Here is a 17797-nt window from a genome sequence, read left to right as displayed (position 1 = left end):
TCTTCTATGTGTGTGTAAATTTCTGCAATACTACTTACAGTACCAAAATAGAAATAACTTCAGAGATTATTCCAAAACCTGAGGATTTTGCATGATCAAACTCCCTAGGTTTGATCCCCAGTACTGGGGAAAAAATCAAAAGCAAAAACAGAAACTCTGGGATGCCTAAATTCCTTAAGAGACATATGTGAGTGGAAAGTTTACTTGTGGTAAATAATATATAATGCTAAGTGTTAATCCTCTCCTTTTGATGAGCAAGACAGAAAGGAATAATTTTCAGGGAGAAAGTACAGGACACATTTCCATTATGGTACAATATAGTTTAACAATAGACACACACAAAATATTTGTTTAAATAAAGATCGTTAATGTAGAACAACTTATGTTTAGAAACATTTATTCACTAGGAGTTTTCATCTTTATCTTATTGATGTTTGGGGGGCAGGGGTTGCAAGCAATTTATTAACTGTAATAAAGTCCTGAAGCTTGTGAGTGATTTATTTTATACACAACTCCCCCTCCATTTTAGAAATATTATATATTTGGGGTTATTCATAAATAATTTCATTCTCAGTCACCTGACTTTGAGATGATTGATTAGGAAAGAAAGCAGCAGAGTTTCCTGTAGGAACTGAGCCAATGCCAGCACATGGTCTCCATAACCAATACTTTTAGGAGAGAGGAGATACTAAGTTCCTTACAAGTCAATGGGCTAGGCTGCCACATTTATATCCCAGAGACTGTTATTTTTCTCAGTAAGATATCTGCACCATAACCACTGAACGGAAATGACCTCCAGTCTCTGTCAGGTCTCTCTCTGTTCAGATCCTGTAGAGCCATTAAAGAATCTTTTAAGAGCTCTGCTCCATATATGTACTTTACAGCCCTCTTCATTCATCAAAACTTTATTGAGTCACATTTACATAAGGTCTTGCACTAGTTTTTAGCACACAATTGAAAGGCCCGGACTAGGACTTGGAGGAGATTATATTGAAGATGGAATGAGGGGCTTTGAGCAAGGATTAAGTGTTCCATTCCCAGAGGTGTTCAAGCAGCAGCTATCCAACCAAGCATTAAGAGAAAAAAAGATAATAATTTTTAAATTCACAGAATTGTTACCAAACTTCCTGTCACATATTGCAGTTCATTTTCCCATTGGATTGTAAGTTCATTGAAGGACAGGGATCAGATCTTATCCCCTTTGGGTTTCTTAGTGGGTCTGGCATAGGACCATATTAGACCCTGTATAGGAACAAAATTGGTTTGAATTGAAACTAACCACTACCAAGAAAAGAATGTTAAAAAATGCTACATGGAAAAAAGAATTTCATATCTTGAAGACTTTTATAACTAGAAGGTTCTTACCTATCATAAGAGGTAATAATTTGTCTTCCCTTTCCCCTTTACACTAGGGGAAGCACAGGTGAAATAAAAAGAACTGAAAGATCTGGGCACAGTGGTACACGCCTGAAATTCCAGCAGTTGGGAGGCTGAGGCAGGAGGATCTAAAGTTCAAAGCCAGCCTTAGCAAAAGTGAGGTGCTAAGCAACTCAGTGAGACCCTGTCTCTAAATATAATACAAAATAGGGCTGAGGATGCGTCTCAGTGGTTGAATGCCCCTGAGTTCAATCCCTGGTACTCCCTGCCCCCCCAAAAAAGAACTGAAAAAAAATGTTAAATGCTAGAATTAAATGCTGAATTTCCAATACAGGATGGAGACTTTTTTCTTGGTGAATTTTTTAAGAAAAGGTTTTAAACCTACCAGTTAGGGGTAAGGGTATCCCTGCATGTTAGGTGGGAATAACCCAGACTTGACACTAAAGTGTGGTCCTTGGACCAACATCATTGGTGTCACTTGAGAACTCATTGGAACTAAAGGGAAACTGGTCTGCACAATGACCTCTGACTATTCCCTCTGATCCTAAGCACCCATGCTATAGGAAGGATACGAGTAAAAATCTGGGTCAGGCAAAAATAGCTCATCTATTCCATAGTAATAAATTCACATTGCCACAAGAGCTTGAAATCATTTAGATATTTTTCTGAATATTTGACCTTGTGCTGATTGTGTGTGTGTGTTTTAAGCAATTTACTGGGCAACATAAAAGTTATATCTAAAAATTTTAAGCATTGCTTTTTGTTATAGAAATCAAATAGGAATAGTTGTTTCCCTAATGTGCATAAGGGTTTTCATAATCACACCACTTTCCCTAGTTTAGTTTATGCCCATTTTTTTTCCTTTGAGGAAATGAATCCCTTAAGGTTAGTCAGCAAAACATTTCATTTATTGCCAAAGCAAAAAAAAAAAAAAAAAAAAAAAAAAAAAAAGGGTTTTCTTTTAAGACCTCTAGGCTTATTTGTTTTCTACAGTTTGCTTATATTTAGATTTTAAAATTATTTGTGCTTAACTTCAGCACCAACTTTCTTTTGAAATTTAAATACTTAAAGCTCCTTAAGGTCCTGAGATTTGGAATTTTTAATGAAAGCTGTGCTGGCTTATTAATCATGTGCAATGAATTATTAGAACCAAAGATAAGAATGTTTGGGTATTGAAGGTTATAAAGCAGTTTACAAATATATGGTATTATTATCATGTAACACAAAGTACCACTACAAATAATAGTTATTACATGACAAATTTTCTGTGTTGATTTCTTTTTTTGCTTCTTAAATCATAATTATTAACATTGTATTAACTGTATAAATTAATGTACACATTGTGCAAATTAAAGGGATTCACTGTGATGTTTCCATACTTGCATTAATTTATCATGCATTAATCTCAATTCCTTTATCTGTGAAATGGGGATAGTAGGTTATCTTATAGGTTGTTGTATAAACCAAATAAGTTAATGCATGTAAAAGTCTTAGATGTAATACTTATAAAAGGTTACCACATTATAGGCATTCAATAAGTGTTAGCTATTTTTATCTAAAGTGTATCTCTATTCATTACTCAATTTGAAAAATTCTGGTTAGATTCAAGTATGTAAAAATGTATCTTTTCAAAGAAATTTGCTGTGTTTTGATAGAATGGGTTATATGAAATTCAATCTAACTTTTAAAGAAAATGTACCACTTTTAAACTACATTAAAAAAGATTTTTAAAGTCTGGCATTTATATGTATTGAACCAATCTAAGAAAACTCACACTCAAATTATTTTTCCTATGAAGTATACCCTATATGATTGTGGTGATTATAGGTATTATTATTACAGAGCAGAGGGTTTACTATTAAGTTTACCTGATTCTTATGCAACATCATTAAATTCTAAGGGACAAGTATATATTGTGTCACAAAGTGTCATGCATCAGTTATGATGGTTGATGATGGGTTCTGATGATGTCCATGATGGTGGTATGATTCAATCTAATGCCCTATACTTACAGAGAGCATTAGGGATAAGGAAAATGGTTTGGATGTCACCCTTCACCCCATGCCATATCCCTGCCCTACAAGAAATTAGCTGGTAAAACCAAGGAAAAACTTATATGTAGATAAAATTATATATATAGGAAGCAGGGGTCAATATTGTGAAACTCATGCCTAGAGTTCTTTCTAGTTCCTGTGCCCAGGTTTTAAACATATTTGTTTAGTTCAAAAGAGTAATCTGAGAGCTAAAACAACATCAAAATGAAATGGTCTATAACTGAAGATGTAATATGTTGAAGGTGGGAGAAAATCTCTGAAGCAATCATGGAGAAGGAGATGAGTTTGGAGCACTTAAAAGTCCATAAATGAAGAGGACATGATGAACACAAAAAATCAGTTTGGGCAGGCTGACCTGCTGGTGGGATCATTCATGAAAATTATATATAGGAAGATTTTTTTAATGCCCCTTGCATATGCCCCTCCTGAACTGACTTCAAGTAATTAGAAGCTACATTTCAAGACCTTTACAATAAGCAGTACATAGAACTTTAGAGATTGTATTTTTTTAAAACACTGAATGTTTATATTCAGTTTTCCAGTTTAGATATCCACAGACCATGTACCAGTTTCCCATAGTAAAATCTGCTGGAAATAACTTCTATGAGGAATTCTATTTCTCTCTCTGAAAACATCTACATATCTATGTATAAAAGAGATTGTCATATTGACCTTTTTGATATGGGGAGTTAAAAGAAAATGCATGTTACTGATTTGTAAATGACTTGAAGTTCACCCATGTAATTGATAGAGAAAACAGAGAATATAAGAAATGTCAAGTACATGTAGTTTCCCAGCTCTTTTTCAAAGTTGATTTACTGTAAATCAATGCTAATGAGGTAAATACCTATTATTTAGGGGAATTATTTAGAGAAAGCAATACCTACAACTGACCTAGATAGTGTAGCATTTTTAATCATTCCTGGATAAACCTTTACTACATTTTTTATGAACACCAAGGATCAAAAGAATCCAATCTTAGACTTCTTTTCTACTTCTTCTATCTATTCTCTTTGGTGGATTTCATGTACACCCTTTGCTACAACAGTTGCTTTCAAGACAATGACTTCCAAATCCATACCTGCAGTTCTAGCCTGTCTCTGAAGGGCATTTCTACCTGGCTATCTCATAGGTACCTTACATTCAACATTACTCAAATGGAATCCACTAAATCCTCCTCTAAATCTGCTATACCTCACATATTTCCTGTTTTCATGAATGATCCCACCAGCAGGTCAGCCTGCCCAAACTGATTTTTTGTGTTCATCATGTCCTCTTCATTTATGGACTTTTAAGTGCTCCAAACTCATCTCCTTCTCCATGATTGCTTCAGAGATTTTCTCCCACCTTCAACATATTACATCTTCAGTTATAGACCATTTCATTTTGATGTTGTTTTAGCTCTCAGATTACTCTTTTGAACTACACAAATATGTTTAAAACCTGGGCACAGGAACTAGAAAGAACTCTAGGCATGAGTTTCACAATATTGACCCCTGCTCCTTGTAACTGCATGCAAAATTTCATGAGTAGGTAGATGTGCATATTCTAGATCTATAGTTTTTTCAGCTTCTCAAAGCTGATGATTTTCTAAAACCCATACTATTTCCCTCTAGATATCCCTGGTTTCAGTCTGCATTCACCTAAAAAGAGATTTATGGTCCCCTATTGTTGATACTCTGCAATCATTGATGCCCACTTTCATACCCAAGCCTGGTTTCCAGAAGCATATCTGGGCTCTCTTCTGGCCCAAGGGGGGAGGAAAAATATTTTCTGAGATCCCTATTGTCAAGTACCTTGTCCAGAATGTAGGCCTAACACAGTTTTATACAGCCTAGTCCTGTGCCCTAGATACCCTGCCACCTCCTCTAGGGTAGCTAATGAGGTTGTGCTTGGAGTAAAAATCACCAGGTTCCTCAAAATCATTTACTTACTTATTTACTTACTGAAGTACTAGGGATTGAACAAAGTGGCACTCTACCACTAAGCTACATCCCCAACCCTTTCAATTTTTTGAGATAGGGCCTTGCAAAGTTACCCAGATTGGCCTCAAACTTGTGATTCTCCTGCCTTAGTCTCCCAAGTAGCTGGTATAGGGATGTACCACTCTTCCCTGCTACTGTACCTATTTTTAAAATTGAGCTATAATGTGTATTCAGTAAAATGCACAAATCTTGAGTACAGGTTTATAATTTTTTACATACATATGAACTACCAAAATCAGGATTCAAAACATTTCCATCACTTTAGAAAATAGCTTCATACTTCTTTCCAATTGATATCACCCCTTAGCCCCAGAAATAACCACCATTATTACTTGATCATTATAGTTGTTTGCCAATTTCTTAACTTCACTTAAAGGAAATATACAGCATGTAGTTTGTATCTGGCTTCTTTCACCCAGCAAAAACTTTTTAGATTTATCGATATTATTAATATTTCAGTAATTTGTGTTTCTAACATAACTGAATTATCCCTGCATGATACACAGATTTGTCATCTGTTCTTCTGTTGAAGGCATATGATTTGTTTGAGGTATTATGAATTTTTATACAAGAATTTTTTGTGAACTATGCATTCTTTTCCTTGGGAATAGTCCAGGAGTGGAATTGTTTTGAATGGAAAAACTGTACATTTAACTTTATTAGAAAATGCTAAATAGAATGTAGATTTTAAGTTTCAACTTGAGGCTCTATCTGAATAACTAGAAAGCATGTTGCTTTCATCATTACAACAACCAAAAAGAGCAGAAGAAAATGCAAATTAACGACTTTTCTTGACATTATCAGGGAATTAAGATTGCAAGGTAAACCACCTAAACTGAAGTCTGGGGAGACCTAAACAACCAAAATGATCCGTGCATGTTTTTTAACTAGTGCAGAACCCACTAGATACATATTACCTGAAAAAAAGACTCAATCAAAATAGTTAATGACTTGCTAAAGACTAAGTATAGACTAGTGTGAGAGCAGAATGACCCTGAGAGCCATAGACATAAGATGTTTTTGGTTTTTCTTTTCCTCCATGAATTCCACCAAATGCTCACAAGGAGGATGGGAAAGGATTCTGAGAAAGTTTCTTTAATGGTATTATTTCTTGAATAGGTGGAGGAACAAAGAGCAACAACAACAGCCAAAACTCCTCCCAGACCCATTTCCTATATTTTTTGCATAGGTCAAAAGCTGTAATCTTTAGGGGAAAGAGGAACAAAAACTGTTACATTAGGACACTAAATGGAAAACCATTGCAGCTGGGGAAAGAAACAGGCTAATGTGTCCAACACTTTGAGAGGAGTAAGAACATATGCTAGGTTCAGCACTATAGCTGGAAAGGGGACAGGATCACTTGTGAAAGCCATATCCCTCTGACTGAGTTTCACAGTACCTAAGGCAGAAGCTTCCTGAAAACATCAGAAATCCCTTTTCTGTTTCCCACTAGTCCATTGAATGAAAATGGTAATAGAATACAGTTAAGAATTCTTCAAGAAATAGATTCTCTCTGGAGAAAAGTGAAAATAGAATACATAAAAACAAGCAAGGAGCAATATTAATAAATTGAACTCAGAAATATATAAGGATAACATATCACAGTCAGTTACGATAAAGCCCAGGAATGCAAGGCTGGTTCAATATTCAAAAATTCAGTCAAGGTCTGGGGATATAGCTCAGTTGGTAGAGTGCTTGCCTTGCAAGCAGAAGGCCCTGGGTTCAACCCCCAGTACCCTCCCCCCAAAAAATTCAGTCAACCTAATTTCCATAGTAATGGACTAAATAAGAAATATATCATCTCAATAGATGCAGAGAAAATGAGAAAATTCAATATCTACTTATGATAAAAACCATAAATAAATGGGATTAGGGGTGAAGATCAGTGGTAGAGTGAATGCTTAGCATGCACAAGGCTCTGAATTCAATCACCAGCACCAAAAAAACAAAACAAAACAAAACAAAAAACTATCAGTAAAAAATGAATAAAGGGAGATTTTCTAATTTGATAAAGGACATTGGATAAATGTAATGTGCCAGACACATAGCTTATATTCACAGATTAGCATGAGTAACAACAGAAAATCAGTAATCGTATCAATTTTTTTTTCAGGAAATGTAATGTATGCTGAAGTAAATCTTATACGATTAATGAAGAAAAATGCCTAGGTATATATGATTGTTTGAAATTTCTTGTATCTTATAAACTTTAAAAAATGAAAATTTCTACTGCAAAAACGAGATCAATGTATTTAAAAGTAGACTAACTTAAAATTTTATTTTCAAGAAATAATGAGAGATGTTCACAGATACACATGTATGAAAGCTCCTACCCAATATTTATAATAGTAAAAGGAATGGAAGATTTCTAAGTTCAATCAAAAGAGAGATGTTAAATTTATTTTATGTTACAGAATACTTGAGAAATCTTGGGAAATTTTGCTTCAGATATTTTAAAGATAGAGGCTAGGATGGAATTCATAAAAAGGAAGCTTTGATTCTGTGACTGGTTCTATTCTTCATTTTTCACAATGAAAATGTATTACTTAAGATATATACAAAAAAGAATTTATCACAGTGAAGCACAGTGTTAGGAGGGAGATACTGAGACCCAGTGAGACACAATAGTTGGTAGTTTGTTGTATATTTTGAGCAAGTCTCCATTTATTCTTTCAACCCAACACCCATGCAAAAATCTGTGAGAAGTCATGCTCTCTCTAAAGTCACTCCTATACATCTCTCTCCACAGTCCAGGCTGCTCTATATACAATATTATTTGCTATGTTGCAGATTAACAAGCCTATTTTGGGGTGCTCTCAGTGCATTATTATTGTGGTTTCTTTTTCTCTGTTTTGTAGCTATGACACCATTTGAAATGAACAATCAAACATTTGTCAACGAATTCATCTTCTTGGGATTTTCCAACCACTCCAACCTACAGGGCTTGTTCTTTCTCATCTTTCTGGTTATTTACCTGACAACTCTCCTAGGGAACATGCTCATAATAATGGCCACCAGAGTCAGTCCTGCTCTCCATACTCCAATGTACTTTTTCCTCAGCAATTTGAGCTTCTTGGACATCTGCTACACATCCACCACCATCCCTGTATTGTTGGTGAACTTCTTCCGGGAGAAGAAGACCATTTCCTATGACGGTTGCCTTTCCCAAATCTTCTTCTTTGTGACAAGTGCTGGCACTGAGTGTGTTTTATTGGCTGCCATGGCTTATGACCGCTATGTGGCCATTTGCCGTCCTCTTCAATACCCAGTTCTCATGAGTATGAAGGTCTCTGTTTGTTTAGTGGCAGGGTCCTGGCTGTGTGGGCTGGTGAATTCTGCAACACACACAGTGCTGGCAACAATGCTCGCTCTTTGTGGGCCCAACCAGATCAGCCACTTTCTCTGTGACATCCCATTGCTCCTGAAGCTCTCCTGCTCAGACACCTCTGTCAATGAGTCTGTGCTCCATGTGGCCAGTGCCACCATTGGCCTGAGCCCCTGCCTCTTCACTGCAGGGTCCTACACACTCATCATCTCAGCCATCCTCAGGATTCCCTCTGCTCAGGGCAAGAGAAAGGCCTTCTCTACCTGTGCATCCCACCTCACTGTCGTGGTGGTCTTTTATGGAACAGCCAACTTCAACTATGATAGGCCTAGAGAAGGCTATTCCCTGGACATGGACATCCTGGTCTCTGTGCTTTTCTGTGTGGTGACCCCCATGTTGAACCCCATCATTTACAGCCTGAGAAACAAGGAGGTAAAGAGTGCCCTGAGGAAGCTGACTGGAGGGTGTGCATTCCCTTGCAATATCAATGTCTAGACCAAGTCTTCAAACTGGAGTATATAATCATCTGAAAAAAAATCCCCAAAGGATTTGTAATATACATAGTTTGAGAGTCTAAATCTAGAACTTCAATTCCTACTTACCAGGTTTTAAAACTTCTTAGAACTCCTTTCTCTCCTTCCTTTCCACAAATACCTTTTCCAACTTTTCAGGTCAAGGTGTGTCAGATACCTTGTGTCAGTTTTCAGCACTCTCTATCCTTCTATGTTCTCCCCACATCACAGGGGCAGAAAGTATGTAAACTTTATTTCCCAGACTCCCTTGCAACTAGGCTTCCATTTTAGATTCTGTCAAGATCAGTCAAACACTAGATAGAGAGAAAGAAAGAAAAAAAAGAGAGTATATTCTTTTGGATCTCCATAACAGCTGCGGCAAACTAGCACTGCAGTGGCAGAAATAAACTTCCTGGCTACAAGGAGCTGATGTGTGCAATCTCCTATAACAGCTGTTCCTAAATTGTAAGGTCACAGTAGTATTATTATGTGAGTGTCTCTTTACAGGGAATTAGAAATTTCCATATATGGAGTAGTGTTACCTGCCCTCTTTTCTTCTTTTTTTTTTTTCTCTTCCAGATGTCCCAACCATTTTATAATTTATTTTCTGTCAATTTCCTCTACATTGAAATATCAAGAGTGGTTTTTCATTTCTGCTAAACTACTCTTGACATTTCAAGAGTAATTGCACTAACCACAACAGCATTTTACATCAGTGGTGGTTCTAGATAACAGTCTAGATATCTGACCTGATGGAATTTGAATATGTTGATGATATCATAGCCAATGGGAAATGGGATCTGATAATCCATGGTGTGCAATAACAAAACAGATACTTTAAATTATCATTGCCTGAAATCAAATGTCTATTGAAAATCAAGCTTTGGAATAACACCTTTATGGTGGGAATGAACATTACAATATGACTAACAGACTACTATTACTGACTGTAGTAGAAAGCTTACAGAAAGAAAATGATAGGTTCAAGCATTATATTACTCAAGTTCAGATAATCAGAAAATATTTTATCTTTTAAAACTGATAAAGGTTAATATCAGAATAAAAATCTGATTCTCTAAATTGCAGAATTACACAGTAAATTATAAATCCACAATTTATCCAGGTCTCTCATATGTCAATTAGGACATTAACTGGGAAATGATTGAGACCCTGTTAATTGGAATGGGAAAATACCAGTGGAATTAGACAAATCTCAGAGCCTTGAACCTTGAAATCTCCATTAACCCTCCTTGCTATCAGAAGCAGCCCCCCCTCCCCCAAGGAGACTAGCTTTCCCTAAATTGAAGACCCTATGATGACTCCTCCTGAGACAATTGTCTTACAAGAAATGCTAATTCTTTTTAAGATGCTTATCCTCCATCCCTCATTGTTACCAGACTCTGAATTCATGAATACCTTGGGGTAAAGTATAAAATATAGCCCAGGAAATTATAAGGGTTACAACAAAATAAAATGTAAAGATTTTACTGTATTTTGCTAATAGATGTCTTAAGAATATGTAAAATAATTTGTTTGAGTATGCTAGACCAAAGAGGTCAGAACATAATGCTGGATCATCTTGAGAGAGTCACAGGGATTCACTTAACAGAAATGCCAGAGTCAAGGCATTTTCCTGAGAAGCTGGAAGTGGCTCTTATACTTTCTTTGGTTGATGAACTGAAATCTAGACTCAATGTTGGCATAAATTCAATAACCAAAATGTTCCTAGAATAATGTAAAGGATGGTAACCAAAAGTAAATACAAGTGTTAGAATGGTATGTTTTATGTAATCCTCTTACCCTAAACCCACAAACTAATTACTTGAGGAGGGACTAGAGCACTGTCCCTTCACCAAAGCCTCTTACAAAATGTGTTCATAAAGGGAGCACCAGCATCCTTGTAAAACTTTCAGCAGGTGTCCTCTGCAGCCTGGGAATGCATGAGGAGAATGCATTAGAACTCCCTGATTTCAGTGGGGATAATGGGATCCTGAAGTAGTAGAGATCATGTGGTTAAGCAGTAATCAGAATATTTTAATCTGTAGAGATCTTTGGCAGTGGCTAAATGATTACAGGATTTATAAATCTGAAAGAATGGACATCCTACTAAAATATTTATTGCCTGTTCTATGTAATATGAAATCTCTTTTTTTCATACTTTTATTGGTGCATTGTAGTTGTACATAATGGTGGGATTTGTTGTTATATATTTGTACACACACACAAAGTAACAATAAAATTTGGCTAATATTATTCCCCATATATCCCTTTTCTCTCACCTCCTCTTCTGGTGCCTTTACTCTGCTCTACTGATCTCCCGTCAATTTTCATGATGAGATCCCCTTCCCAACTTTCTTTTACTTTTTCCTCTCTAACTTCAACATAGAGAAAAAACATATGACTCTTAACTTTCTGAGTTGGCTTATTTTCCTTAATGTTTTCAAGATCCATCCATCTTCCTGCAAATGACATATTTTCATTCTTTTTTATGGCTGAATAAAACTCCAGTGTGCATATACTACATTTTCTTTATCCATTCTTCCACTGATGGACATCTAGGCTGGTTCATGGGCATGCATGTATCACTATCGTATGATAAATTTAATTCATTAGGATGAATACCAAGAAATGGTACAGCTGGGTCATATGGTGTTTCATGCCTAGTCTTGAGGAACCTCCATACTGATTTCCTTGGTGGTTGTACTGATTTACAGTACTACCCTCAGTGTAACAGTGTTCCTTTTTCTCCACGTTCTCTCATTATTACACTCATTTCTGTTCGTGTTTTTCTGATGGCTGCCTTTCTAACTGAAATAAGATGAAATCTCAGTTCGTTTTGACTTGCAATTATTTTCATATATGTGTTAGCCACTTGCAGTTTTTCTTTTGAGAAACATCTGTTCAGTTCATTTTCCCATTTGATAATTGGGTTATCTGGGGGTTTTGATGTTAAATTTTTTGAGTTCTTCATTAATATTCTGAATTAATCTTATTTTAGAGGAGTAGCTAGCAAAGATTTTCTCCCATTCTGTAGGTTCTCTCTTCACATTCTTGTTTCCTTTGCTGTGCAGAAACTTTTTAATTTGATGCCATCCTATTAGTTAACTCAGCATTATTTTCTGAACTTTAGGGATTCTATTGAGAAAGTCATTGCCTGTACCTTTATGTTGGAGTATTGACTTTGTTTTCTTCTAGGAATTGCATAATTTCTGGTCTAATACCTAGGTCTTTAATCCATTTTGAGTTGATTTTTGTGCAGGGTGAGAGATAAGGGTCTCGTCTTGTTCTTCTATATGTGGATAACCAGTTGTCCCAGCACCATTTGTTTAAAAAGCTGTCTTCTCTCCAATGTATATTTTTGGCATCTTTGTCAAGGATCAATGACTGTAGATGTGTGAGTTTGTCTCTGTGTCTTCTATTCAGTGGCATGCAGTGTTTGTTATTATAGCTCTGTAGTATAATTTGAAGTCAGGTATTGTGAGGCCTCCAGCATTGCTTTCTTAGGTTAGAATTGCTCTGGCTATTTTGGGTCTTTTATTTTTCCAAATGAATTTCAGAACAGTTTTTTTCTAGTTCTATGAAGAATGTTACTGGTATTTTGATGGCAATTGCTTTACATCTCTGTATAGCTTTTGGTTAAATATTGTTAATATTTAACAATATTAATTCTACCTATTCATGATCATCGGAGGACTTTCCATCTTCTTGTGTCTTTGATTTCTTTCTTAAATACTCTATAGTTTTCATTGTAGAAGTCTTTTACCTCCTTGGTTAGAATTATTATTAGGGTTTTGTTGTTGTTGGGTTTTTTTTAATTTGTTTGAGGCTATTGTGAGTGGAATTACTTTCCTGATATCTCAGCAGATTCACTGCTGGTATATAGGAAAGATATTAATTTTGTAATCCATTACTTTGCTGAATTTGTTTGTTAGCTTTAGCCATCTTTTGTGGAGATTTTTGGATCTTCTAAGTATAAGATTATATCATCTACAAACAGTGATAATTTGACTTCTTCCTTTCCTATTTTTATCTCTTTTATTTCCTTTTCTTGTCTCATTTCTCTGGCGAGAATTTCTAGTACTGTATGGAACAGGAGTGGTGAAGAATGTACATTCTTGTCTTGTTCCAGATTTTTAAAGGAAATGCTTTCCATTTTTCCCTATTTACTAAGATGTTGACTTTTGTGTTTGTCATATATAGCCCTTATGATATTGAGATAGGTTCCTTCTCTCCCTAGTTTCTTCAGTGGGTTTTTTTGTTTTTGTTTTTTTGTTTTGTTTTGTTTTTTGGTTTTTTTTGTGGTGCTGGGGATCAAACCCAGGGCCTTGTGCTTGCAAGGCAAACACTCTACCAACTGAGCTATCTCCCCAACCCCTCTTCAGTGTTTTTATCATGAATGGGTACTGAATTTTGCTGAAAGATTTCTCTATCTGTTGAGGTGACTAAGTGACTTTTGTCCTTAATTCTATTTATATGATGAATTACATTTTTTAATTTGCATATTTTAAACTTTCTTTACATCCCTTGGATAAAACTGACTGGATCTTGATGTGCAATCTTCTCAATATGTTGTTAAAAATAATTTACTAATATGTTATTAAAGATTTTTGCATCTAAGTTCATTACAGATATTGGTCTGTAGTTTTCTTTCCTTGATGTGCTCCTATCTAGTTTTGGTATGAATGTGATTCTGACTTCATAGCATGAATTTGGAAATCTTCCATCTCTTTTTAGTTCATAGAATAATTTTGTGTTGTGAAATAATGAGGAGCATTTGCATTAGTTCTTCTTTATAGGTCTGGTAGAAATCAGCCAAGAATCCATATGGTCCTGAGCTTTTCTTTGTTGGAGACTTTTTATTCCTGCTTCTATCTTATTGCTGATTATTGGTATGTTTAAGTTTTCTCCAATGTACTCTTTTTTTTTTTTTTTTTGCGGTACTGGGAATTGAACCCAGGGCCTTGTGCTTGCAAGGCAAGCACTCTACCAACTGAGCTATATCCCCAGTCCTCCAATGTACTCTTGTTTGTTCTTTGTTCAATGTGACCAAATTCCCAAGTCACTAAGACACTCTGACTGTCCAATATTGAATTTTAGTGAAATCCCTCTTTCACCTACTTTGTTGAGAAGCAGTACTCTTGCTGTTTAAATCCTGGGCCACAGAGCAACTGGAAATGCAACCTTCCTCTAATTCACCATCTTAAATCTCTGACTTGAAAACTCTTTTTAATATTTATTATTTATTTATTTATTTTGCTGTACTAGTGTTCAAATCAGGTCTTTTCACATGCTAGTCAAGGATTCTGCCACTAATTACATCCCAGTCCCTGAAATACTCTTAAGTCTGGTAACTAGAATCATTACTTAAATCATTGCAATGTAGAGACATCCTCATCTAGTTCTTAGACCTAATGAAGTTTAAAGGGTCTGTGGCATAGACAATCTCAGAAAAAGTCTCTGAGTCCCCAGTAGGTGAATCATAGTACTGATCCCCTACAACATGGGGCAAAGCATTTCTTCTTCTTCAAGTAATTCTTCTTCTTTTAAGAAATAGATCCTGGATGCTGCTGTGCCCTAAAAGATAGCTGGTCATGGGACACAAAGTGGCACTGTGATTTTAGCTGTCTGTATGAATTATGTGTTCTCTGATTCACCAAACCACAAATGTGGGTGATGGAGCAGAATATCATCGTCAAGTGGGAGTATATACAAGATCAGACAAAACAGTCTTCGAGGCATCAGTTAACTGCATAAGCAAGTGGTTCATTCTTCTACGCCCCTTACTCTACTGCACTGGCACTTCCTTGACAAAAAGTAATGAGGAGTTTACTGAAGAAAAACATTTGCAGACTGATTTACAGATAGTTCCAGAGGATGCTCTGATACCACCCAGTATTGACTGATACATACAGCCTTGCAGTTCCATCCAGAAGGAGCCTTGAAGAACAATGGGTAAATGCAATTCTCCAAGTGGGCAGAACTTTGAGCAATAAGTCTGGTTGTTTCTTCTGCCTAGAAAGATATATTGCCAGAAATGTGAATTCATACCAGTTCACAGGGAGTGACTATGTATTTGGATCAATGGTCAGGTACTTAGAGGAAATGAAGATGGAATATTTCTAGCAAGAAAATTCAGAGAGAAGATATGTAAATAAACCTCTCAGAATGGGGCAGACTATGAAGACTTGTGTTATTCATGGTAATACTCATAAAATGGTCCTTATTTTAAAGAACACTTCAGGATTTATCTGATTACCATTTTGAGTGCCCAATTTGACATTAGAAACCAACATAGAGTCATTGATACAACATTATTCTCACCAGGGGAAGACGGATTATGTTACACCATTTATATCACAGGAAGGGCAGAGATTTTCATACTGAAATACATATGCATACTTCTATCAATGTCATCATTTGGGGATTTATGGAATGTCTTAGTTGTCATAACAGCATCAAACATAACATTGTTTAGTGACCTAGGGATTCATTTCACTAAAAAGAAAGTGTAGCCAAGGGCTCTTATCATGTACCTTATTACTGAAAGGCAAATAGAATATTAGAATGGCCAAGGATTCTTCTGAGGTACCATCTGAGAAACAAGACCTTGCAACATTTGGATGCTTTAAAGAAGATGTAAAACAGTGATTTCCCCTTATTCATGGGCCTGTGTTCCAAGACCCCCAGTGGATGCCAGAATTGATGGCTAGTGCTAAATCTTATATAAACTTTGTTTTCTCTAATACATATATACCTGATAAAATTTAATTTATAAATGTGGCACAGTAAGAAATTATCAGTAATTACTACTAATAAAATGGAAAGTATAATAATATCCCACAATAAAAGTTATGTTGATATCTCTCTCCCTCCCTCTCCCTCTCTCTCTCAAAATATTGTACTTTCAACTTTGCACTTAAAGGAAGCTCTTTGTGCCTTTTCTTTGGCATATGCAAATTTCCAATATCACTATTCTTGCACTCCATGTCATTATGAAGTAAAATAAGGGTTATAGAAACATGAGCACTGTGATACCACAAAAGATGATCTGGTAACTGAGATGGCTACCAACTGACTACCAGGGGAGTAGCATACACTGTGTGGCTAACATGAACTATACAGTGTAAGATTTCATTATGCTTTTAAGAATGGCAAATAAAAATTAACAAATTATTTATTTCTGGAATTTTCTGGTTGATCATGGGTCAGTAAAACTGTGGAAGGTGAAAGCATGGATAAAAGGTGACTACTGTATACATTTTTAATCAGTGAACAGTACACAGTGTAGTTTTTCCAGAAGCCAGAAACCATGGGTCTGTAGCCAATGTTGAACATTGAACTATTTCTTTACCATTTTCCTAATTACCAACTCGTAGAACTTTTATTTCTGGGCACTTCTAGCGTAGTAGTCTAAGTTTTCAAAGGAGAAATGCTCTGTTAAAGTACATCGCAATGGATTCCTCTAACTAGAAGTTGAGACTACCACTGCCATTTTGGACTGTGGAAGCAATTGAACCAAGAGGCAAAATGGGAAGTTGTATTTTTTGAGGTGACTATTCCCCACTGCAATAGAGAGAAAGATTTAATTTTTGGTGTTTGACGGCTGACAGAGTCCAAATATTACTCTTCTACGTATCACCTTCTGCCTTTTCCCCCATCTTGGCAAGCCAATAAGAAAGGACAAATAAGCCAATCCCCAAAAACCGAAGGCTGAGTGCTTTCACTGACAAGTGGATGATGATACATAATGCAGTGGGGAGAAAGAGAAGAATGGAGGAACTTTAGACTATGTAGAGGAAATGAGGGGGGAGGGGCAGGGGAAGGAAAGAGTGGAATGAGACAAACATCATTACCCTATGTATATGTATGATTACACAAATGATGTGAATCTGCATCCTGTACAACCATAGAAATGAAAAGTTGTACTCCATCTGTGTACAATGAATCAAAATGCAGCCTGTACAAATAAAAATAAAATTTAAAAATAAAAAAAAGAAAGAACATGCACTTCCTCCAATGGCTCCAATAGAAAGTTCAAATCATGCAACCCCCAACATGGTCCTATCTCCCAGACACAATAAAAGTCAAAGCCAAGGAAGGTTTCACTCTTTCTTCACTCTAGAAGGAAACTGAAGAAAAATTCTTTGGGTGTTTGCTATGTGAGTAATAAACTATTTCATGTCCATTGGTACTTCTGTGTCCTAACATCCATATAAATTCCTGAAGGAAGGAATAATGCTAGATTCCCATCTATAGCACCCATTAGCACAAAGAAATAGTGTTGATAAATAATGGTGAAAGATATGGTCAAATCTGGAATCAGGACGATTCAGTGGGAGGACACTCAGAACCAACATGACCAATAGAATAAGCTAATAGTATACTACAGTAACCAAATAAATGGAGGATCATAAAATCTCCAACTTCTTAGGACTATAGGTTTGTGGCACTACTTTAACTAAGGCAATATCTAAAGGAAAGAAAACAAAGAATGTGAGCACAAAAAGGAAGATATATATATATCAACTATGGCTTCATCACATA

General features: G+C 36.0%; 1 protein-coding gene and 2 non-coding genes across 3 annotated transcripts; 2 read left to right on the top strand and 1 right to left on the bottom strand.

Annotated features, from left to right (window-relative positions):
* Positions 1-7084: 7084 nt before the first annotated feature.
* Trnaa-ugc (transfer RNA alanine (anticodon UGC)) lies at positions 7085-7157 on the top strand. Its single transcript has one exon. It is a non-coding gene; the product is annotated as a tRNA-Ala (tRNA).
* A 1119-nt stretch (positions 7158-8276) lies between these two features.
* Positions 8277-9236, top strand: LOC124989352 (olfactory receptor 5V1-like). Its single transcript, XM_047559258.1, has one exon. The coding sequence runs from the start codon at positions 8277-8279 to the stop codon at positions 9234-9236; it is 960 nt and encodes a 319-aa protein (XP_047415214.1).
* A 4949-nt stretch (positions 9237-14185) lies between these two features.
* Trnaa-ugc (transfer RNA alanine (anticodon UGC)) lies at positions 14186-14259 on the bottom strand. The gene has a single exon. It is a non-coding gene; the product is annotated as a tRNA-Ala (tRNA).
* Between the last annotated feature and the right edge of the window lie 3538 nt (positions 14260-17797).

This window comes from Sciurus carolinensis, chromosome 1, assembly GCF_902686445.1.
Source record: "Sciurus carolinensis chromosome 1, mSciCar1.2, whole genome shotgun sequence".
NCBI classification, from domain to species: domain Eukaryota; kingdom Metazoa; phylum Chordata; class Mammalia; order Rodentia; family Sciuridae; genus Sciurus; species Sciurus carolinensis.
This window is presented reverse-complemented; position numbering and strand designations above follow the sequence as displayed.